The sequence below is a fragment of the Podarcis tiliguerta genome (genome assembly GCF_965153285.1).
Source record: "Podarcis tiliguerta genome assembly, chromosome: 11".
Lineage (NCBI taxonomy): Eukaryota > Metazoa > Chordata > Lepidosauria > Squamata > Lacertidae > Podarcis > Podarcis tiliguerta.
The window spans coordinates 14,344,993-14,369,158 of record NC_139544.1 but is presented as its reverse complement, the minus strand read 5'-3'; the positions used below and the strand labels follow the sequence as shown (position 1 = coordinate 14,369,158).

General features: G+C 44.7%; 1 protein-coding gene across 2 annotated transcripts in view; it reads left to right on the top strand.

Moving 5' to 3' along the window:
• Nucleotides 1-222: 222 nt before the first annotated feature.
• ADAMTS19 (ADAM metallopeptidase with thrombospondin type 1 motif 19) overlaps nucleotides 223-24,166 on the top strand; it is a 124,717-nt gene continuing 100,773 nt past the window's right edge. Inside the window, exons 1-2 of one of the 2 annotated variants that reach the window (XM_083403658.1) lie at nucleotides 223-767; nucleotides 6,599-7,203. In XM_083403658.1, the coding sequence (XP_083259784.1) occupies nucleotides 302-767; nucleotides 6,599-7,203 (1,071 nt within the window). In that variant the 5' untranslated portion in view covers nucleotides 223-301. The remainder of the gene's footprint in view (nucleotides 768-6,598; nucleotides 7,204-24,166) is intronic. The other variant, XM_083403657.1, reaches the window with a different exon arrangement.

Here is a 24,166-nt window from a genome sequence, read left to right as displayed (position 1 = left end):
GTGTCCACTAAAGCCCCCCCCCCCCTTTCTTTGGCCGGACCCACCGCAGACCTACCTGCCCCGCGGGCCGCGAACGCACGTGCGCGAAAGGGGCGGGGCCGGCCAGAGCGGCATGCAAATCGGAGCGCCGCCCGTAGCCAATCGGCGGCAGGCGAGCGCCCGGAGTTCGGGGGAGCCCGCGCGTCCGCTTTCAGTCCTCCGCCCCCTTGCCACCCAGGGAGAGCTCTCTGCGCGGCTCGCCGGCGGTGCGGATCGGGCCGGGGGTGGGCGGGCGCGCGCGGGACCGGGCGCGCGCGTGTGCATGTGCGGTGACACCACTTCTCCGCTGCTGCTGCTCCTGCTGCCGCTGCCGCTCGGGCGCCTTTTCTGCTTTGCCGCCTTTCTGCAAAGCAGGTCACCCCCAGCGCCTCCTCCTGGGAACCGGAGCGCGCTGCTGCTGCTGCTGCTGATCCTCCGCTTTAGCCGCCGCGGAGCTGCTGCTGCTAAGCCCGCTCTCTCTCTCTCATTTCCCCTCCGGCAAACCGGAGGGAGAGGCGGCTTGGCAAGCTCCACGTCGGGGCGCGAAGAAGCCCTCGGAGGCGATCGGCGGCCAAGCGCTCTCCAAAAACGAAACACCAAACCAAAAGGAAAACACCCGCCACCGGGAGACGAGGGAGGTGATCCGGCCACTTCTCCTCCGTGGATGGAGGAGAGACGAGGGATGCGACTGAGCCGTCTTTGTTGCCTCTTTTATCAGCTGTGCTTCCTGTCAAATGGGATCGCTGCAGGTAATTTCAGCCTTCTCTCTCTCTCTCTCTCTCTCTCTCTCTCCTAGGGTTGCCATATTTCAAAAAGTTTGAAAAAGAAAACAGGACTCCCCGAAAGTCGTGGAGCTTTTTTTAAAAAGGAAGACCCCAAAATATCGAGCCAAAAAATGTGACTTGCCTAAGATCCAGGACAAAGCCTCGCGTTTCGGAAATCGCCCCCCCCCCCCCACGTAATTTCTGCCTTTGCAATCCCGGTAGTGTCCGGGGAAATACGAACATATGCCAGACCTACTCTCTCCTCCCCCCACAGCCCGGCACGCCTTCTCAATTTTCTTCTTTTTGAATCTTGTCCGTTTAATAAACGGACAAACGTATTCTTCCCAGAGGTGTCCAGATGCTGGATGTTTTACCGGACTGGGCAGGGAAAGGGACAGGGAGCCGTGGGGCGCGAAGTGGGTTTGTGGATAGATTTGTCAGCTCTGCTAGATGAAAGATCTGGATTTGAGGATCCTGGGCGAGCGCAAACTTTTGCACAGGAAGATTCTCGTGTTGCACCAATATCTCTGCGAGTTATCGGGCTTCAGGTTGGCTGGAATGCCTCGGCCCATCCCCTCACCAAATGCACAGCGCCAGGCGTGGATGCGAGGAATACAGCACTCTGCACATGTTCAGAGCCGGACAGCTCTCCAGTCAGCCGTGCAAACGCTTTATAATTGTTGGCAGTATAAGACTGAATGTTAAGCTGCCACTCAAATTAAGCGCTTCTTTTACTAGCCAGTATAAAACAGGAGGGAACTCATTCTCTGCCTTCCTTGCAGTGATGCACTCTCTGATACACACCCTAAGACAATATCTTGGTTTGGCATAGTTTACGAGAATGTGTCCTCCTACAAACGTTTCTTCAAAATGTGTCTTATATAACATTCAGACTGTGAGCTTTCGTTTCATAGGAGTGATCTCTTTGTTCTCATTACCTATCAGGAGATCTGTGAAGTTTAGGTCTCTAGACACTGTGCTGTAAAAGAACACATTAAAAAGTAGAAACGATATATATGTTCGTGGTTTATACCATATGCTGTATTTTCACGCAGTGCATGCAACAAACTTTGCAAATGCAGCTGGCCAAGTTAATTCCTCTCTTTTCCTCAGTCCCAACGCCTCCTTACCTACCTCTGGGTTCAAAAAGCAGAACACATATTCTCCTGAGACAAGAGCTCTCTTAATTTTCTTTCTCTCATATGGATCAAGTCCAAGCATTAAGGGTCAACATTTAATAAATTGAATTACTTCTGTAGCCTTGTTTCCTTTGATGAGCAAGACTAGGTAGTCAATTGCAAGGAAACTCTGTTTGTCTGTACAGTACATTGCCTGCTTCACCTAAGCTAACTGCAGAGTGCTTCACAGCTATTTCCTGTGCAGCGAGGTCTGTTGTTTTGTAAGGCTTTTGCACGAGTAGAAGAATATGCCAGATAGCACTTTCCTTATTGTGCGTAAAAAAAATCCATATTGCAGAGGAGCCAGGGGGACGTGGGATAGGATGGGACGGGACTGCTGAGCGTTGAATCTGGCTTGTTCCTGTATAGTAATTTTGCTGTACTCTGGACTTCTAGAATATGGCACATGCCATGTGAAACGCGAGAAGACTTGACAAATGGTGTTCTGCACCTCTTTGGACGGTGTCTTTGTAAGATGTGAATAATAACCATGTAATAACCAACACCTGAAATGCCATAGTGTCAAAGGTGATGAAGGGGGCCTGTGGAATACATGCAGAAGTTTCCCAGTTCAACCCCTGACATCTTCAGGTAGGGCTGAGAGGGGATCCGCATATGAAACCCTGGAGAGCAGCTTTGCTGAGCAAAATGGACCAATGGTCTAGACTCAGCATGTGGCAGGTTTCTATGTTCATGCGGATTCCTAGTGTCATTCTTACGATGTAAAGGGTGGCACAGTGGGTTAAACCACGGAGCCTAGGGCTTGCCGATCAGAAGGTCAGCGGTTCGAATCCCCGTGACAGGGTGAGCTCCCGTTGCTCGGTCCCTGCTCCTGCCCACCTAGCAGTTCAAAAGCACGTCAAAGTGCAAGTAGATAAATAGGTACCACTCCGGTGGGAAGGTAAACGGCGTTTCCGTGCGCTGCTCCGGTTCGCCAGAAGCGGCTTAGTCATGCTGGCCACATGACCCGGAAGCTGTACGCCGGCTCCCTCGGTCAATAAAGCGAGATGAGCGCCGCAACCTCAGAGTCGGCCACGAATGGACCTAATGGTTAGGGGTCCTTTACCTTAATGGTTAGTATTATAAGTGGGGCCAGTGACAAAATGTCTCTTGAGACCGACGGATGCCAACAACAACAATACCCACAACAAAATATTGTGATATACAGTGGTACCTCGGGCTAAGAACTTAATTCGTTCTGGAGGTCCATTCTTAACCTGAAACTGTTCTTAACCTGAGGCACCACTTTAGCTAATGGGGCTTCCCACTGCTGCCACACGATTTCTTTTCTTGTCCTGAAGCAAAGTTCTTAACCCGAGGTACTATTTCTGGGTTAGCGGAGTCTGTAACATGAATCATCTGTAGCCTGAAGTGTCTGTAACCCGAGGTACCACTGTACAGTCGTGTTGACTCCCAAACGACTGAAACCTGGTGTTCTGGTTTTTGAACGATTTTTGGAAGCAGAACATCTGATGGGGCTTCCGCAGCTTCCGATTGGCTGCAGGAGCTTCCTGCAGCCAATCAGAAGCTGTGCTTTGGTTTTTGAATGTTTTGGAAGTCGAATGGACTTTCGGAATGGATTCCATTCAACTTCTAAGGTACAACTGTGTCTCCAACCCATCGGGATCAATCCCTGGGAAAGAAGTTTTTCCTCTCCCTTCAACCACAGTTTCTGTCCCACTTCCAGTTCCCATTTTTCCTCCAACAGTAGAAAAGCCCTGGGAACTGCAGCTCCTTCTGAAGGTTTTTTTCTTTCCTTCCTTTTTTTTTTAGAAAGAACTTTTTTTTAATTGACATTTTCTTTTAAGCTAGAAATGTATATACTTCTGCACATCCTCCAGCTATTAAATTACCACAACTTTATTTTCAGGTGGCCTGGTTCCAAACCATACTGATAGCACTTAGCCACCCAGGTTCATAATTAGAGGAAATTATTATCATCGTGCTGCAGATGGGGCGATGTGACTGAAAGAAAGTGCCCTGCCTGAAGCCACCTAGTGAGAGAAGCAAAATCAGCCACTACTCCACACCCCCTTGAAATATTAAACAGAACTATTAAAATGGATAATATATCATCCCTATTTAATGTCTTATAGTTTAAAAAGAAGCTTTGGGTTATATTTAGTTTAAAAAAGGACGCAATTTATACTTTGAGAGGAAGTATATTCAACATTGGGCTCTTCTAATCATTCTGTCAGCGCAAGCATTTAACTTGTCTGATGGAATGATCTCCCCTCTCTTCCCCCCTGCTTGATCTGGGGGTTCTCAAGACCCCCCCCCCCCCTGATTGGGGGGCGGGAAAGGCGGGAAAGTCCAACTGTCCTAGCAGGACCTGTGCTGGCTTCTGCTAGTGCACCTACTTAAAGGTAAAGGTACCCCTGCCCGTACAGGCCAGTCTTGACAGACTCTAGGGTTGTGCGCCCATCTCACTCAAAGAGGCCAAGGGCCAGCGCTAGTCGAAGACACTTCCGGGTCATGTGGCCAGCGTGACATCGCTGCTCTGGCGAGCCAGAGCCGCACACGGAAACACCGTTTACCTTCCTGCTAGTAAGCGGTCCCTATTTATCTACTTGCACCCGGGAGTGCTTTCGAACTGCTAGGTTGGCAGGCGCTGGGACCGAACAACGGGAGCGCACCCCGCCGCGGGGATTCGAACCGCCGACCTGACGATCGGCAAGCCCTAGGCACTGAGGCTTTTACCCACAGCGCCACCCGCGTCCCTAGTGCACCTACTTAGTTGGTCCTTTATTTTTTAAAACATGCAACAGTCTTCAGCACTGGTATGAATTTAAGCATTTTCACCCTTCTTTCACATAGGTGATATATCATCTAGGATCTTGTACAGCCTAGCACAGGGAAAGAAAAAACACAGCATTCAAATCCAACTCTAGTTAAGTCACTGTGTTGGCCAAGGACGGAGAGCCTTTTGTAAGACTCCAGCTTGTTGTATGAATTACCATGCATTTGTAAAAACTTGGTCATCTAGTCTGGCAGCACCTTCACTTTAAAACCCTTTGCCTGTTGCATTCTTTTTGGTGCTTGCGAAAAACATTATCGTTTAGACAAGCCTAAACAGATGCTTAGAAAGTTGTAAATGTTGACCGGTTGTAGTATTTAAACTTTTTGTATGTTGCTGTAATTTCCACTCAGTTTTATTGTTTTACTTTTTTGTAGACCACTTTGAGGTTTGTTTGTAAAAACACTAATAATAATAATAATAATAATAATAATAATAATAATAATTTATTTGTACCCCACCCATCTGACTGGGTTGCCCCAGCCACTCTGGGTGGCTTCCAGCATATCTAAACTCCCTGGACCATTATGTCATTATGTTGACTGGGGTTGATGGGAAGTCGGCTTACCTTATTTGGTGGGCGGCATTACAGCCGGGCCCTGTGTCACCTGGCTGAGGGCTGGAGACTGGTGTGCTCCCTGCCGTTGCCTCCCTATGCCATTGGCGCTGGGCAGGGCGCCTCGCTAACCATTCCGCACCGACAAGGGGCGTGACCATGGGGAATTTAAACTCCAATGTGGCGGGGAGGCCGTCCTCTTGCGTCCTTCGCATTGGGTAAGCGCTTGTTTAGAGATGGAGGGAAGGTTGTAGCCTTTGCTTGACCCTCCTCATTAAGGGTATCCCGTTAAAGGGATCCGGGGTGTGTGGATTCTGTCCGATGCCTGGACGTGGGCCAGGGCCATGCCACTACCCCAACGGGGACCCATTGGGGTGCTCCTTTATAATGTACGTCTTAGGCCTCCCCCTATCGGTGGTTTACCCTTAGTTGGACTCCCAGCAGACGGACGGGAATCGAGATATACCGTATTTTTTGCTCTATAAGACGCACCAGACCACAAGACGCACCTAGTTTTTGGAGGAGGAAAACAAGGGGAAAAAATATTCTGAATCTCAGAAGCCAGAACAGCAAGAGGGATCATTGTGCAGTGAAAGCAGGAATCCCTCTTGCTGTTCTGGCTTCTGGGATAGCTGCGCAGACTGCATTCGCTCCATAAGACGCACACGCATTTCCCCTTACTTTTTAGGAGGGAAAAAGTGAGTCTTATAGAGCAAAAAAATATGGTAGTCTGGCTTCACCCAATGCCTAAGCCAAACTGCTCACATCTGTAACTACTAAAGTTGTGGCCTATTTGAACCATAAACCAAAATCTGCTTGTTTGTGTGTTTTATTTATCCACCAGGGGACCGTGGGTTACGGGGCCTTGGTATGCAATTGGAGACTAACAGAATACAGTGGTACCTTGGGCTAAGAACTTAATTTGTTCTGGAGGTCCGTACTTAACCTGAAACTGTTCTTAACCTGAAGCACCTCTTTAGCTAATGGGGCTTCCTGCTGCCGCTGCCCCGCCACTGCACAATTTCTGTTCTCATCCTGAAGCAAAGTTCTTAACCTGAAGCACTATTTCTGGGTTAGTGGAGTCTGTAACCTGAAGCGTATGTAACCTGAGGTACCACTGTATAGATAGTTACCTCTTCCCCTCCCCAAGCGTCGTTGAAGCATTGAAATGAAACTGACACATCTGAAGTCTGGCTCCAATATTGATCTGTCATTTGTGGCAACTGTTAAGGCCAGGGAGCGGTTCTGGCATTAAACTTCAGCCTATCTTTCCCCCCCTATGCAGGTCTGCAACCTTTGGGAGACTCTGAGGAGTGGGAGATTGTCTACCCGGCACTATGGAGCAGGGGCCAGCAGGAACCCAATGGAGGCAGCGGTGCAGGAGGCAGCTGCAGCACTGATGGAAACTGTGGGAACAGTAGCAGCAATCTTAGCGCTACCTCTGCATCCACTCAGGTGGTGGGCAGCTCTCGCGAAGTCCGCTCAGTTTCTTCCTCATCTGACAGGCAGCTGCAGCCCGTTGGGGAGACCTCTGAGGACGAGGTCTCCGAGGACGAATATGAGTCTCAGGAGTTCTATCACTGGTCTCCTCTTCCTCAGGGATCAAACGCTACTTCTCAGCTGCCCCCTCCCTCGCCTCTGCCGCCTTCTTCAGAGGACGGGGACGAGGTGCTGCTGAGAATACCAGCTTTTGCTCAGGAGCTCTACCTGCTGCTCAAGAGGGACAGCCGCTTCCTGGCTCCAGGCTTTGCAGTGGAAGAACGACTGATGAGCGAGAGGAGGAGTCTCCCCAACTCTGCCCAGACCCAGACAGAGAGATCGTGTTACTACAGCGGGTCTGTGCTCCATTACCCAGGCTCCTTTGCTTCCTTCAGCACTTGTGGCGGTTTGGTAAGGCTTGCAATCATAGCATTCTCCCAGTCTTGTATGTTTTTGGGGGTGCTTTCTTTCACCACCTCCTGTATTTTCTCCTTCTTTTGGGAAAAGGTTATTCTTTGTGCTGTCCTTTACACATTGTGACGTTCGTATAGAGCCCCCGGTCGTTTCACGGACTATTGACCACTACTTTATCCATCCGCTGCCACCAATTTTGTGGGGGGAAACCCCAGGGTTCCCCAGTGAAGTACTGAGTCTCAGTCAGGTAGAGTTAACAATGAAGATTAAAGTTTATTTCAAACACAAACAAGTTTTAAAATACATTCGAAACACTGTCACTCTATTCCCTCTCAGTCTTGTCCCTGTCTCTAACTCACTCTATCTCCCCCCCCCCCAAAAAAGAACCAACAAACTTACTGTCAAAACCTCTGGGCTGAGCCTCAAAATCAGGTAGGCTCTGCCTCCGGGATTTCTTATTGGTCAACCTATTAACCCTTTCTCTCCCCCAATACAAATGTATCCCTATGGAATGGGCAAACGCCACACACAACCCCATGGTTTTACCTGGCTTGCCAGGTAAGGCTTACCCTGTAACCCATCTGTAGTCAGTGCACCTCTGGGGGCGAAGTCAAACCACCACATTAGCAGCACTGAAGCGGCATCCCCACAGCGTAAGCCTGGGCAGAGAGAATGGAGGCCCTGGGCTGCCCAGGTGACAAGACCAACCTCTCAGCCTCGTTGATGTGGTCCAAAGGAAAGCAGAGCCATAAGTTTGGCACCAGATTGGCTGCAGAAGTTGCCAGAAGGAGACATACAAGATGCCGTCCAATGGCCTTAGGGACTCCACTCCAGATTTGTGTAGAGTTTACTCCTTAGCCTTTTCTTCTTCCGAATATATCCCACAAGGCAGCAGCAGAGGTTTAGAATCAGAGTTTTCCTTCTCTTAGAAGGGTTACCCCCTCTGCCCCTCATTTCCCTCTACAGCAGCGGTTCTCAACCTGTGGGTCCCCAGATGTTGTTGGACTACAACTCCCATCATCCCTGAGTTCTGGCCTTGCTAGCTAGGGGTGATGGGAGTTGTAGTCCAACAACATCTGGGGACCCACAGGTTGAGAAAGGCTTCTCTACAGCCTTGTTGACCGTTGGACCCCTAAGATTTGTCTGCTCAATCTGCTGGAGCCTATCTTTGCATACAGGCAAAGTCTCTAACTCACTTAGAGTTTAAGACCTATCAGCTACCCTCACCTGATTTAGCTAGCCAGCCAGCCAAAGATTGTTTCCCAGAGTGTGGCTGTTGTCACATCCTGATAGCAGGTGAGAGCTGAATGCAGGGTGGGGGGCTATAGATAGACAAACTACCCCAGAAGGATCACAACATGTCCCCCACCAGAGGTACTACCCCTCCCCTAACACCCCATTGTTGGACTGCAACTCCTACATTGGCCATTAACCTGGAGGGCTAATCGTCTCCTTGCAGCTGTTTTGGATAAGGTGAATGAAGGAGCACACAAGCCTAAGACTCATGCACATTACACTAAACCAGGCACAGGCAAACTCGGCCCTCCAGATGTTTTGGGGACTACAACTCCCATCATCCCTGACCACTGGTCCTGTTAGCTAGGGATGATGGGAGTTGTAGTCCCAAAACATCTGGAGGGCCGAGTTTGCCTATGCCTGCACTAAACTATGGCTGAGTGTTGTGTTTGAACCAGGGCAGTGAGATCTACAGTGCAGTGAATAGGGAGGCTTTTCTCTGATCCCATTCATGCATAAATTGTTCATTTGTTTAAAATAATTTATAGACAACGTCTCATTGTAAAACTAACAAGGTGAGTTACAGAATAAAACGTATACAATAAAATAACAATAACATATGCAAACGTATCTCCAAAGTCAAGGAGAGCTGGTGCTAAGAATCAGGGCCCAAGAATGTGCTAATATCATCCTGCATACGATAACACTCATTGTGGATCACCTAATTTTTAATTTGCCTAGGGTAACAGAGGCTGCTGTAGCAACGTGTAGGAAGGATTTGGGCAGTGTTTACTTTCATTTTTTCTGAAGCTTTGCAGGAATCTTGCTTTATCACGAACTCTTGTTAGTTAAACAAATCCATGGTTTGTTAAACGTAACCCGTGTTGACGTTGGCTTGTTTTGTTCGGAGTTTGTGATATGATCCCTGGTCCAAACAACCAGGCTGAGATTTAGGGAACGAGTGCAGGGAGGAGGAGAGGGGAAGGGAGAGCATGCAAGCTCAAGGCTTTACTTCAGCTCATTCCAGCTCAAGCACAGAGTTGTAAACCATGGCTTGGCTTTATGTGCAGGCGAGGCCATTTCTGTCTTTGCTTGGGCCCTGCTGCACTTGAAACAGCCTTTGAATCTTTGAATGTATCAACAGTTCCCTGGAGACTGCAGTTAACTACTGGTAGGAGTTCAGCAGATTTTATCCTGGATTGCACCAGCTAGAAATCGGAATTAGACCCAGCGACAACAGCAATGGTTTCTGCAATGAGCAGAAGTCCCAGGATATTTCAGGGTGGGTGGAGAGAATATGGGCAGCTGGGATGATGTAAAATCCTGGAATGATTCAAAGCAAAGCAATTATTCTTTTCCTTTAGCCTTTTATTAATCTGCATGCCTGCGGAACCATATAGAAGAAGGATAGGGGTGGTGTTGACAGTGGCTCTGAGGCTGAAGAGAGTCAATGGCATATCCTGGTTGGCTGGCTGTAATCTGTGGAACAGCGCTACAGCTATGAAGACATCGTTGGCTTCCATTCCAAAATCTGATTTCAACCAAAGAACATTGAAAATAGCTTGCCAGCATTTTTGTGTGTGTGTGAGGACTAGAGCTAGTTTAGTTTACTGCTGTTAAAACTTGCAGATTTGCCAGGTTTGATAGGATTCTAAAGTGAAATTGGGTGGAAAAGTTGAGGTTTAAGCTGCAGTTCAGTTTGCTTGTTTAGACTCAAAACTGTTGGGTTTGGGGGAAATGGCATTTAACTGATACTGAAAAGAAGTTGCTTAAACTAAAGTGTAACTGCCAGGTTTCAAACATTTGCATGTTGGGTGTCTCAATTTTTCTGGCGTATGGGTACAATGCGGACTATGGATGAATAGTCAAAACTGAATACTTTTTTACTTTTTTTGTAAAGTGTATTGTTACTTGTTATGATAGGTGTCAACATACTTACACGTGTTTATATAGTGGGGATCTAGGGAATTTTTGCTATTTATAGTTTTCCTTTTCTCTCTCCAAGTCCACCAACAAGGTTTCTCTCTCTCTCTCTCTCTCTCTCTCTCTCTCTCTCTCTCTCTCTGTGTGTACATATATATTTGCTTACAACTGCATATTACACTGTGCATCCTATAGGTGCATCATCACATGTTAATAGCCTATAGCTGTTTTAAGCGCTTGATTCTTCTTTGCAAAACAGCACAAGCAGACTCTAATTGTCACTTGGAATATGTTAGGTAGCTTTTTCTACACAATTATCTCTCTCTCTTTTTTTGCTGCTGATGGCACTGTAAGGGAGATTGTCCTGATCTACAGGATGGGTTGCTACAGTCGTAGCTTGCCTGCCATATGGTGATAGCTGCTGTTTGATCTGAAACCTTGATCTCACAGTGACATAACTAGAGTTGGACTTGACATCTTTCCGCAGGGCCTGCAAGACAGAGCTGTTCCACCAAGCCTTTGGTCAGGGCGCAGCCTGACTCCCTCCTTTGGCAGTCTTCACAGAACTCTAGCCCAATGGTTGCCATCAATTTGATTTGAATTTTATTTTATAATGAAATGATTTTAGAATGTTGTATTATTTTATTGTTGTTAGCTGCCCTGAGCCCAGCTTCAGCTGGGGAGGGCGGGATATAAATAAATTTTATTATTATTATTATTATTATTATTATTATTATTTTGAGCATAAAATAGTATGCAGAAACTGATGGGACTGAAAACTGGGTTTTTAAAAAGAGGTCCCTCTTTATCTGCTGAAATGACCAACATTGACCATGACCAATCTGAGTCAGTCATCTATCTAGAAGTTTATGCTCATTTTATCTACACATTTTCTTTCTTATTCCCTCCCCAACATCAACGGAAATCCTTCCGAATCTAAGATTAGTTTTCTTTAAAAATTGCAGATTGCTTCATCTTAGAAGAATAAATTATGGCATGGCATTTCCACAAACTTTCATGGTATTTTGAGTTTTTCTAACAAATTACAAGGAGAAAGTTTGTTCATAAGGGCATGAAGCTGATTGGGGATAATCTTTCTCACTGAAAGGCCACGGAGTTCAAAAGGCTTTTCTTTGTTTACCTTAATTTATCGCTTGTTTGAGTTGTGGAGAGATATGTTTAAACAGGCACTATCAGATTTACCATCAGAAGAAATGGTCTAGGTGGGAGGACATCAATGGAAATGCCAAATGGAAACGAAACAGATTTGTTTTATCACATAACTCAGGGGACAGCTCTGAAGGTATGATGTGATGGAGACCTGAACTTCAACTACTGGTTAATATGAATCTAAGAGCTGAATGGAGTTAATGCAGGTACAGTGGTACCTTGGGTTACATACGCTTCAGGTTACATATGCTTCAGGTTACAGACTCTGCTAACCCAGAAATATTGCTTCAGGTTAAGAACTTCGCTTTAGGATGAGAACAGAAATCGTTTTCTGGCGGCGCAGCAGCAGCAGGAGGCCCTATTAGCTAAAGTGGTGCTTCAGGTTAATAACAGTTTCAGGTTAAGAACGGACCTCCGGAATGAATTAAGTACTTAACCCGAGGTACCACTGTACTGCCAGCACTACTGACAAATATGCAAATGCAATTGCACCAAGACAATTTCCCACCAACAGCACCAATGTTTATTTCTTTAAACACCAGTGTGGTGTAGTGGTTAAGAGCGGTAGTCTCGAAATCTGGGGAACCGGGTTCGCGTCTCTGCTCCTCCACATGCAGCTGCTGGGTGACCTTGGGCCAGTCACACTTCTTTGAAGTCTCTCAGCCCCACTCACCTCACAGAGTGTTTGTTGTGGGGGAGGAAGGGAAAGGAGATTGTTAGCCGCTTTGAGACTCCTTAAAGGGAGTGAAAGGTGGGATATTAAATCCAAACTCTTCTTCTTCTTCTATTATGAGTATATAGTAACAGTATTTAATTGTGGTGGTACAAGAACTGGTCAGAATGTACAGATCATGTGCAAAGGTTTACAACAAAAAGACCAAAGGGAGAGGAGGGGTGGAGACACAAGACCGGAATAGAGAAAGGATGAAAAAGCCTGGATGAAAATACTGTTTTTTTCCAACTATTTTGCAAACCACATGGAGAGAATGATATATAGAAATGCTTGGTATAATAAAAATCCATTCAGTAGTTTCTAAGAAGAACCCAAAGCTCTATGGAAGAATCGTGGTAAGAGTTCTTGGTTCAATTATGTGTACCTTCAACTAAAAGAATCCGAAGTAACAGGGCTGATAAAGATGTCTGCTTGAGACTTTGGGGAATTCGTTCCGGGTAGATGGACTAGTGATCTTACTTGTTAGAAAACAGGTCCTTGTGTCTTCATGCGCTCATGGATACAGGAGCATGGAGGTGGTTTAGGAGAAACCTACCAGTGAAACAAGAAAGATCGAGTAAGGGTTTGAAGAGAACAAAGAGAGAACTGTTGTCTTCATCCATGGAGTTTTCTTGGCAGGGATACTGGAGTGGCTTGCCGGTTCCTCCTCCAGGTGGATCACATTTGGTCAAAACTCTCCACTATGACCTGTCTATTTTGGGTGCCCTGCTCAGCATAGTTCATAGCTTCTCTGAGTTATTCAAGCCCCTTCGCCACATCAAGGCAGTGATCCATGAAGGGAATTGATGCTTTTGAATTATGGTGCTGGAGGAGACTCTTGAGAGTCCCATGGACTGCAAGAAGATCAAACCGATCCATTCTGAAGGAAATCAGCCCTGAGTGCTCACTGGAAGGACAGATCGTGAAGCTGAGGCTCCAATATTTTGGCCACCTCATGAGAAGAGAAGACTCTCTGGAAAAGCCCCTGATGTTGGGAAAGATGGAGGGCACATGGAGAAGGGGACGACAGAGGATGAGATGCTTGGATAGTGTTCTCGAAGCTAGCAGCATGAGTTTGGCCAAACTGCAGGAGGCAATGGAAGACAGGAGTGCCTGGCATGCTCTGGTCCATGGGGTCACGAAGAGTCGGACACGACTAACCGACTAAACAACAACAACAATAGAGAACTGAAGCTAGACCACTGACTTCTGGCAGACTCATCTAGTACCTTTCTAGACTTATTAAGCCCACAGAATAAAGAGACAACAGAGTAGTTTTGAGTTTCAAATAGGCAACAATTTAATTGATCCTTTATGGGATCTTCAGTTGTCACATAGCCTAACACAATCAACTCCCTCCTCCTCCTATGGATTCCCTATCAGGTAAAAGAGCTTTCCTTCTTCAACTTCTTTTCTGGGTGAACCTTCTTAGTTTGGGACCATTGGATGAACTTTCTCCCGCTCGTGGTCTTCCCAAGTGCCAGTATGAGTCTGTCTACATCACCACCCCACAAGGCCTCATAATAAGGTGAATTCCGGGTGGAAGACCTGCCCTTGTCTCCTCTATCTTCATGGCCTTGAAAGGGACAGGTCTGAGGAAGCTTCCCTTCATTTTAGCATGTGACTCAGGGAGCTCATTTTTCTTCTCCAGAATCTTTACTGTACTTGCCAACCTATCCTACACTGACAGCCACCCAGAAGCTAAACTCACGATCAGGTCAGTGTGGTGCTGGTGAAAAACAAAAAAACACAAAACCTTTCTAGCCATTTAGCCAGTAGGGAAGGAGGTGCCTATGTGCCTGTCGACCAGCTAGATCCACAATATGTCCTGGGCGGACCAGGCAGTTGCTGAGGCCAAAGGAAGGAAAGAAGAGACTTTGAGAAAGGACTGAAGTCTTCAGTAGCATCACTCACCCCTTCTGCACCCAACTGCTATGCGGTTAGTCTGGTCCCAAGGACTGGGAGTGGCAGAAATCACCGGCAGTCTATTGCGACTGTTGTTCAACTTCTTTGAAGAGTTCCTTAAGAAAGGGGAAGCCCTCAAAGGACTCGTGGTCTGTTTGGTTCAAGACCACAGGGAGTGTAAGGATGTGTTTCCCATTCTGTATAGTTTCTCCTATCATAAGGGCCACCTCACTGTAACAGCAAGGCTTTCTGGTTTCCTTTCGAATAATATAGTCCATAATTACTGGCTGCAACCAGACAGCCTTAATCTTCTTCCTGGTAAATCTAACATTGGAAGACTGTTTCACTCTAATTTTAGGATTAACTGGTGTTTTGGACTGGACTCCTGTAAGCAAGAATAACTCTGTAGGTTTAATACTATGGGCCGATCCACACAAGCATTTAATATGACATTCTCCAAATCACAGCCTTTCCCTCCCTCAATCTGGCTTTTCTCATAGTAGGGCTCTGCAGAGTATGCCTGGTTTGAGAAAATCTGAATGTGGATAGCCTAGAAAATGGAGGCGCAGAAAACTATAATAGATTAACCCCAAGTGTAACATCTTAGTGGCAGTTATGTTCTTGTAAGCTAGTTCAACAAATGCTGAGTTATCCCCCACCCCCAAGAATGGCAGTATTCCAGGTTTATAACATAGCAAGCATATTCATCCCACATTGACTTGTACCATCTTTATCTGGAAGCTGCACGTTAAGCTAGACTAAAATCCTTTACCCAGTACAGTGCTACCTCTGGATTCGAACGGGATCCATTCCGGAGCCCCGTTCGCATCCTGAAGTGAACGCAACCCGCGTCTGCACATGCATGGGTCGTGATTTGCTGCTTCCGCGCATGCGTGTGACGTCATTTTGAGTGTCTGCGTATGTGTGAGTGGCAAAACCAGGAAGTAACGCATTCTGTTACTTCCGGGTTGCCGCATAGTGCAGCCCGAAAACGCTCAACCCAAAGCTACTTCAACCTGAGGTATGACATTAAAGGCTATTAAATGGTCCCCATAGAGTTCTGTTATAACTATCAGCATCTTCCCTGAAAAGTGGCCACTCTGCTGGTTATACAGTTATAAATAATAATAATAATATAATAATAATAATTTATTATTTATACCCCGCCCATCTGGCTGGCCCTCCCCAGCCACTCTGGGTGGCTTCCATAGAAACCAAAAATACACTAAAATATCACACGTTAAAAACTTCCCTGAACAGGGCTGCCTTAAGATGTCTTCTGAATGTCAGGTAGTTGTTTATCGCTTTGATATCTGCTGGAAGGGCGTTCCACAGGGTGGGCGCCACTACCGAGAAGGCCCTCTGCCTGGTTCCCTGTAGCTTTGCTTCTCGCAATGAGGAAACCGTCAGAAGGCCCTCGGCGCTGGACGTCCGGGCAGAACGATGGGGGTGGAGACGCTCCTTCAGGTATACTGGACCGAGGCTGTACCTGGGCAGGCAGTTTATATCAAGAAGTCCTTTTTTTGCAGCTTCTAGGAATAGATGAGATGTGTCTCCAGCACAGCAAAACGTGATAAGGGAGGAAAGACTTCTATATCCCAGCTTTCTGCACAAACATTTTGTAGTTCATATCCATAATCTGAAGAAGTCTAGATGGTGAGTCTGGAAAAAATCCACTGACAAATTTGAGAAGATGTTTAGAATCATTAAAGAGGGCAGCCAATTCACTCTCTGAATCATTAAAGTGGGTAGCCAACTCACTAATCGTAACCAGATTATGCCTGAACTGAGGTGGAATAATTGCTTTGCTAAATCTCTGTGAAAATAGCAGTTTGCTTTTTTCTTTTTTCTTTTTGGCTAACTTGATCTCCAAGTAACCAAGATGTTCTACAAAGCATCATTCCTTAATGGATATGGAATGTGAACTATTACATGAAGAACCATTTAACATCTAAAATTAGTTTTTCAAAATCACGCCAGGCTACTTGGAACCCATTCTTTGCTTTGCTGTTTAATTAAATAACATTACAATTCTGCATACACTTACTTGGGAGTAAGCCCCAGTGCACTCAAAAAGACCTACTTCTGTGTATAATACATGGGATTGCACTTGTAAGTACTAAATTAATTCCTTTATTTGAATGCTTTACAGGCTATCTGAAACATTCCCATAAATTGTATTAAAGGTTAGAAATGCCATTTATACATGCACATCCAAGAAGTGACACATGTCAGTTATTCTGACTGTTTCTCTGTTTCAAGGCTCCTATGCATCAAACCATCTTTGAATTTTAGCACTTTAATGCCTACTAAAATACTGTTTAAAAGCAATTTGCTCTGGTTTTGAATATTCAGCTGGAAGAAAACCTATTACAGAATAAAGAAGTGAAATATCTAATTATACATTCCATATATAACTTAACTGTCTTGTGAAACAGATGGGGAAGCCTGCCGTTTCTTAAGTTTATAAAAATGCTGGTGGAGAGGAAAGAACTTGAATATTGTTTCCCAAAATAGTTGTGGAGTAATAGATAGATATATAGATATATAGATATGAATGATACTGTTTCTCTTTCACAGCCTTGTAAGTTGCAGATGCCACATGCCTTTCATGCTAGTTGACTTAAAAAGTTATTTTTTTGTGGGTACATGCTGTGTATTATACGATGTTTTCCTCGGGTCCACCGGTACAAAAGTCAAAATTCATTTTCTGAATGAGTTTTATATCCAGAAATGTAGAAGTGTGCCCCGAGCCAACGCTAAGTGACTTCATTTTTTGAATGTGACTATCTTCCAACAATTGCATGTGCTTATTTAATTACCTCAGTTGCGCTACCTTGGACTCCCACCAGATCTTCAAAGCAGAGCTGGGTCAACTCAGGCCAAGCACTAGTTGGATGGGGCACCTCATAGGAGAAGCCAGGTATCGCAGCTGTAGTTACTCAGCAAATGACACTCTTTGAGAACCGTTGCACAGCTTCAGCGGCAGAAGGCAAAACTACATGTGCTGCCTGCATCTCATATTTAAAATGGCTATTCACCCTTCATTCCACAAGCTTGTCCTTAAGACTGAGAGCAGTTGGCTTCTGCTTACATTGCCATGATGTAACATGCACTGTTTATGAAAAATTGCCAGTCCAGCTGGCTTTCTGGAGGTGAACAGAACGCTGTGACAATCACTGTGAAAAAGGAGGGGAAGAGTCTTTTCTTTATTCAGGGCTGTTCATAAGCACCTTTGTTTGACAAGCCAATCTTAAGACCATCTATTGATCTGTTCCTATCTATCTGAAGCTGAGATGGCTAGATCTAAATTCCGAAAGGGTTGCAGTACAGTGGTTGGATATACGATATATACGATATATACAGTATGTACGATATATACGATACCTTTATTGTCATTGTCCCATACAGAACAATGAAATTGAAAATCTACATAAAACATTCAAAAACCCCTAAAAACTCTGAAACCCCGTTTTAAAATACAATATACTATAGAGACTCCTTATGCTGTGTTTAGAACCAGAATTGCATTTGCTTAGAAACTGTTTCTCAGGAGGCTAGTCCTGGCCTTTATAACCCTATACCTTCTTCCAGAAGGCAGAAGCTGAAAGAGATAATTTCCGGGGTGCATACTATCCTGCGCTATCTCTGCAGCTTTCTTATGGCACCTGACAGCATAGATTTGATCTAAGGTGGGAGGAGTGCACCCAATTATTCTCTCTGCAGTCTTTACAACCCTGGACAGCATTGGATGGATGTTGGAGGGTATCAGTTTCTTGCCTTTATAATAAGCATATACAGTGGTACCTCAGGTTACAGACGCTTCGGGTTACAGACACTTCAGGTTACAGACTCCACTAACCCAGAAATAGTACCTCGGGTTAAGAACTTTGCTTCAGGATGAGAACAGAAATCGTGCGGTGGCGGTGTGGCGGCAGCGGGAGGCACCATTAGCTAAAGTGGTACCTCAGGTTAAGAACAGTTTCAGGTTAAGAACGGACCTCCAGAACGAATTAAGTTCTTAACCCGAGATACTACTGAGGTACCTTACAAATAATGCTCCTTTGTGCTGCCAGTGAGGCTGAAAGCCCATTGTAGGGCAGTTAAATGGGTTTCAAATGAATTATTTTTGCTTCAACCGGAACACATCCCATTCATGTGAATGGTGCTGCCTCCCTGGGAGCAACTCTCAACAATGGGCGTGTTTACTTCTGTTAATGCATTTCATTGAGACCTTAGCAAAGATGTTGCAGTGTCAGGAATCTCAGTGATGTGCTGTTTCTCTGTCAGCCCTGCTGGCAAGAGCAAATGGGCTGACTGCTGTAGCATCCTGTTAACATGGAAAGTTTGGCAATACAGTGGAACCTCGGCTGCCAAACGTCGTGCGTTCCAGAAGACCTTTCGACTTCCGAAACGTTCGACAACTGAGGCGCAATGTGCTGTTGGCAGTTTCAATGGCGGAAATGGAGATATGCGCCTCAGAAGCCGTTGAAATTCCAAAGCACGTTAAAAAATGTACGCATTCACTTCTGGGTTTTTGGTGTTTGGGTTCCGAATCATTTGGCTTCTGAGACGCTTGAAAACCAAGGTTCCACTGTATAACGTCTTTGATTTTTTAAAATCAGTTTAAGAGGGTGGTGTTCACCTAAAAAATCCCATCAGCAGAAGTCCTGTGCAAGAACTTCTATTTGCACAACGTGGCCTCCCCCCACCCCTGAAATTGAGTGGGGGAGTTTGGAGGTAGTTGTTGCAATAACTCCGAGAACAACACTATTTGGATGTTAGAACAATAAAAGTATTTCTAAAAAGATCCTTCATTGCTAAGGAGCATAACGTAATAGTTTTGTTCATGCAATATTGCAGAATTTATATCTGATTAAACACCAAGCAATTATGGAATGAAGGACTTCTTTTAGACTTTTTCTATGCACACGCAAGTGTGCTAAGCAGTATCACTTACGTGAAGATTAATAGCCCAGAACTTTCCAGAAACAAGAGCTGGCAGTTATTGGGCAGAACTGTGATTTTCTGTAAGATGGAAAATAAACGTCTGTGCTCACAGTTGGGTAAATATTCATAGTTCACATAATAATAAAATATACAAGACCAATTTTGTCATTTATAATGCTAGATAAAGTGAGGTATTTTTTTGCCTCCGATTTGTTATTTCATCCAATGCGTTCAGGTTTAAGAGGTTTTGAGTGTATAGAATTGAGTGTGTAGAATTATCACAATCTAAATGATTTTGATAAATTACAATCTAAATACAAAATCAGATGGCGTCTTCAAGAGAAAAAATAATGCAAGACCCTTAAGTGCACACATCTAAGGGAGAAAATATTAAATGTCAGTTTTGCAAAATAGACGTACAGTGTCGTTTAATACCAAGGCTCCATCTTGTTGGAATAAATGTTGTGTGTTCTTGGTTTGAAGTAAGAGTTCATGGATTTCTGCATCATAAATCTAGGAGCAAGGGCATGATATATTTACTGTATCATGCTTTTGTGAATATATATTGGCTACAGCAGATTTTGGCTTTCAACTGTGAAAACAGAAGTTTAATAAATTACATCTTTAAAACTATTTTCCACGATCATAATATCATATATACCCTGATTTGAAACACAAAAAGAAATGCTATTCATAATAATTAATGTGGTGTGGTGCATAAAACAAATAGCTTGTTGCAAATGGCATAAAATTCAAAATCACTGTTGAGATATATAATCAGCTCTTTTATATGAGTGTTAAATTACAGTTCTGTTCAAGAGGTGATGGGGGCTTGCTTCTAGGCAAAGGCACTTGAAATGTTTTGCATGTGTTTGTATGGATGCGTAACTTATAGTTGGGGGTTACAGTTCCCTGCTGAAGTGACTTTCATGTAGGCATCTGGCAATACGCGACACTGGTGTTAGAGATGCTTTTGCAGGTCCAAGTGCCGTCTCCCCAGTCCCCAACCCAGGTAAATAAAAGACCCCTAAGATTTGGATCAAAACAGTCCACCACTTTATTGAATACAGATGGAAGAGGTTTGGTTTGGGCATGTTGTTGTTGTTGCTTAGTCGTGTCCGACTCTTCGTGACCCCATGGACCAGAGCACGCCACGCACTCCTGTCTTCCACTACCTCCCACAGTTTGGTCAAACTCATGCTGGTAGCTTTGCGAACACTGTCCAACCATCTCGTCCTCTGTCGTCCCCTTCTCCTTGTGCCCTCTATCTTTCCCAACATCAGGGTCTTTTCCAGGGAGTCTTCTCTTCTCATGAGGTGGCCAAAGTATTGGAGCCTCAGCTTAATGATCTGTCCTTCCAGTGAGCACTCAGGGCTGATTTCCTTAAGAACGGATAGGTTTGATCTTCTTGCAGTCCATGGGACTCTCCTCCAGCACCATAATTCAAAAGCATCAATTCTTTGGCGTTCAGTCTTCTTCATGGTCCAGCTCTCACTTCCATACATCAGTACTGGGAAAACCATAGCTTTTACTATACGGACCTTTGTTGGCAAGGTAATGTCTCTGCTTTTTAAGAAGCTGTCTGGGTTTGTCATTGCTTTTCTCCCAAGAAGCAGGCGGCTTTTAATTTCGTGGCTGCTGTCACCATCTGCAGTGATCATGGAGCCCAAGAAAGTAAAATCTCTCACTGCCTCCATTTCTTCCCCTTCTATTTGCTTGGGCATGGGGCAAGTGAAAATACTTCTGGACCACCAACAGGAAATGATGCATAGGTCAATCCAGTTGGAGGTTTCTAAGACTTACATCAAACAGGGTGACCCCTGCAGGGACTGCTGTTTGGGGGTCCTGCCCTCGTGGACATGACCATTCCCCCCTGATTCCTTTAATGGGATACCCTAGTGTTTGGAGGGGCTGAGGCTAAATGCTGCTTCATCATTACATTGTCCCATGTGCATTCATGATTGGGGGGGTGGGGAACACATGGTACGCTGATATTCATCTCTGTAATATTTGAATGGTCAGACATGAGCGTGGTCTTATGAACTATTTGTATATGGAATGCAAGATGGGTGGTAGAGTAGTGAATTGAAGATTCCCAGGATGTACTTAAGGAAATCAGCCCTGAGTGCTCACTGGAAGGACAGATTGTGAAGCTGAGACTCCAATACTTTGGCCACCTCATGAGAAGAGAGGACTCCCTGGAAAAGACCCTGATGCTGGGAAAGATGGAGGGCACAAGGAGAAGGGGACGACAGAGGACGAGATGGTTAGACAGTGTTCTCGAAGCTACAAACATGAGTCTGACCAAACTGCGGGTGGCAGTGGAAGACAGGAGTGCCTGGCGTGCTCTGGTCCATGGGGTCACGAAGAGTCGGACACGACTGAACGACTAAACAACAACAAAGGATGTACTTTTGTTTCCTCATTTTCCCTACTCACTTCTGCACTTTTCTTTCTGAGATCTGGCCGCTGAATGTATGAAAAGAGCTCCAGTGAGAAGCGTTGTGTGAAATTTGACATCTAGTGACATGGAAGCTCTGTCAATGGTGTTATCTGCGGTGCTCTTTTTCTAGAAAAAGAGGTGCTGGAACTCACCACGAACGCCTCCCTTGTTCTCATAGAACGGCGTCGTCTTTCAAGCGTGGCGTCAGGAGTGGAACTTGGTGGGCAGAAGCTGGTTTGGGGTCAGCTTCCAGATGAATGTTTTTTGAATTGTCACCGAACTGAATAATAATAATAATAATAATAATAATAATAATAATAATAATAATAATTTATTTATACCCCACCCATCTGGCTGAGTTTCCCAAGCCACTCTGGGCGGCTCCCAATCGAGTGTTACAAACAACACAGCATTAAATATTAAAAACTTCCCTAAACAGGGCTGCCTTCAGATGTCTTTTAAAAATAGGATAGCTGCTTATTTCCTTGACATTTGATAGGAGGGTGTTCCACAGGGCGGGCGCAACTAACCAAGAAGGCCCTCTGTCTGGTTCCCTGTAACCTCACTGCTGTAATTTTAAAATAAGGTGGGTTTTTTGCACCCTTTTATATAAAAAAAGCGAATTTGTGCCATGGATACCTCTGCTTTAGTACTAAGATTTAAGAAGCCCCCTCCCCACAAAAAGCCTTGTGGGGTACACAACATGCCTTAAAAGGGAAGTGAGTGACTTGTCTGTTTTCGTAATAGACAAAATATTGGGTTTTTGTTTTCTTCAGTCTCTGCTCACACAAAATGTTAAAAACAGGTTCTTGGCCGAGTATCTGTAGACATAACTAATAGGTTTAAACACTCTGACACATAGTACTTTACATGCATGCATTGTTTGTTTGTTTGCTCCATCATTCCTAATGGGGTGGTATTGACCCCCAAGGCTGCTTGGGTAAAAATCTTTATCTTCACTAAATTAAGGTGGGAGGCCTCTGAAATACCACATGGCAATTCAAACCTCATCAACCTTGAGGACTACCTGGAACATGGAATTGTAGAAGACAGACACAAACACGTTATACATTTTTTTCAGTCCTGTAGGAGCTTCAGTCCTGTAGGAGCTTCAGCCTTCAGTCATTGACGAAGGCTTGAGATATGCAGTAAATATAATTATTGTTATTTTAGTCTTTATTTAGAAGGAGCTACCAAATGAGAACAGTCTTTCACAAAACGGCTCCAGAATTTTCAAAGGTTAGATTGTGATTAAGTTGTTTGAATACAAGTTGAAAATACCATATATACACTTATAAGTTTGTTGGTACTGTTGCATGAGATCAGTTTATTACGAATGGCTTCTACCAATTGCCTTAAAAAGCCAATTACAGTGTTCCTCGTGTTACATACGCTTCAGGTTACATACGCTTCAGGTTGCAGACTCCGCTAACCCAGAAATAGTACGTCAGGTTAAGAAATTTGCTTCAGGATGAGAACAGAAATGCGGCGGCAGCGGGAGGCCCCATTAGCTAAAGTGATGCTTCAGGTTAAGAACAGTTTCAGGTTAAGAACAGACCTCCGGAACGAATTAAGTACCGTATTTTTTGCTCTATAAGACTCACTTTTTCCCTCCTAAAAAGTAAGGGGAAGTGTGTGTGCGTCTTATGGAGCGAATGCAGGCTGCTCAGCTATCCCAGAAGCCAGAACAGCAAGAGGGATCGCTGCTTTCTCTGCGCAGCGATCCCTCTTGCTGTTCTGGCTTCTGGGATTCAGAATTTTTTTCTCTTGTTTTCCTCCTCCAAAAACTAGGTGCATCTTGTGGTCTGGTGCGTCTTATAGAGCGAAAAAATACGGTACTTAACCTGAGGTACCACTGTATAGTGAAAGACCTCTGTGATTTCAGATCTCTTGAGAACAGACCCCATAGGAAGAGGAAACTGATGTAGTTTTTCCACTGAAATAAATATAAGAGACTTCATTTCTTGCTTGTATGAAGTACCTTGATTTTTAAGAGATCTACATATAGGGAGAAAAAACAAATTTGTGAATATTTACAGAATATTTCAAGTTCATTCTTTGTATTCCGTTTATGTTTATAATTTCATTTCATCCTTCATATTCCTTTTATGCCTATAAAATAACAATACACCCCTTGCTTGCCAAAATGACCTCAAAACTGTCTGTGAGTACAAAAATTGACGATGAAGCATTCACTTATGAAGTTTTAGAAAGATTTGAAAAACACTGAGTTGAACTGTCTAATCAATGTATGAACATTGTATTCCATGTAACTGCTATGCAGAATTTATTGCTTCAGCATATCGAGATTGATCTGCACCCTGCATGAAGAAATTAGATTGGCGCTGAGCAAGTTAAAAATAATTTATTTGGTGTGTCTTAATTATTCTTTCACAAGGATACAGTGCAGTGATTGTGGTGGAAAGGCTCGCAATCACACCCTGTGCTTCAATCTTCCCATCTGATCAACATCACCTTCAGTGTCCATAGCATAATTGCCTGTTTCATTCGCATATATTCAGCTATAGATATTTGATGATGCAGGAGGGTCACCCACCTGCAATTTCTCCAGTTCATCGCAGGCTGACAGGTGATTCCAGAGGGTAGTCAGACTGGACTGT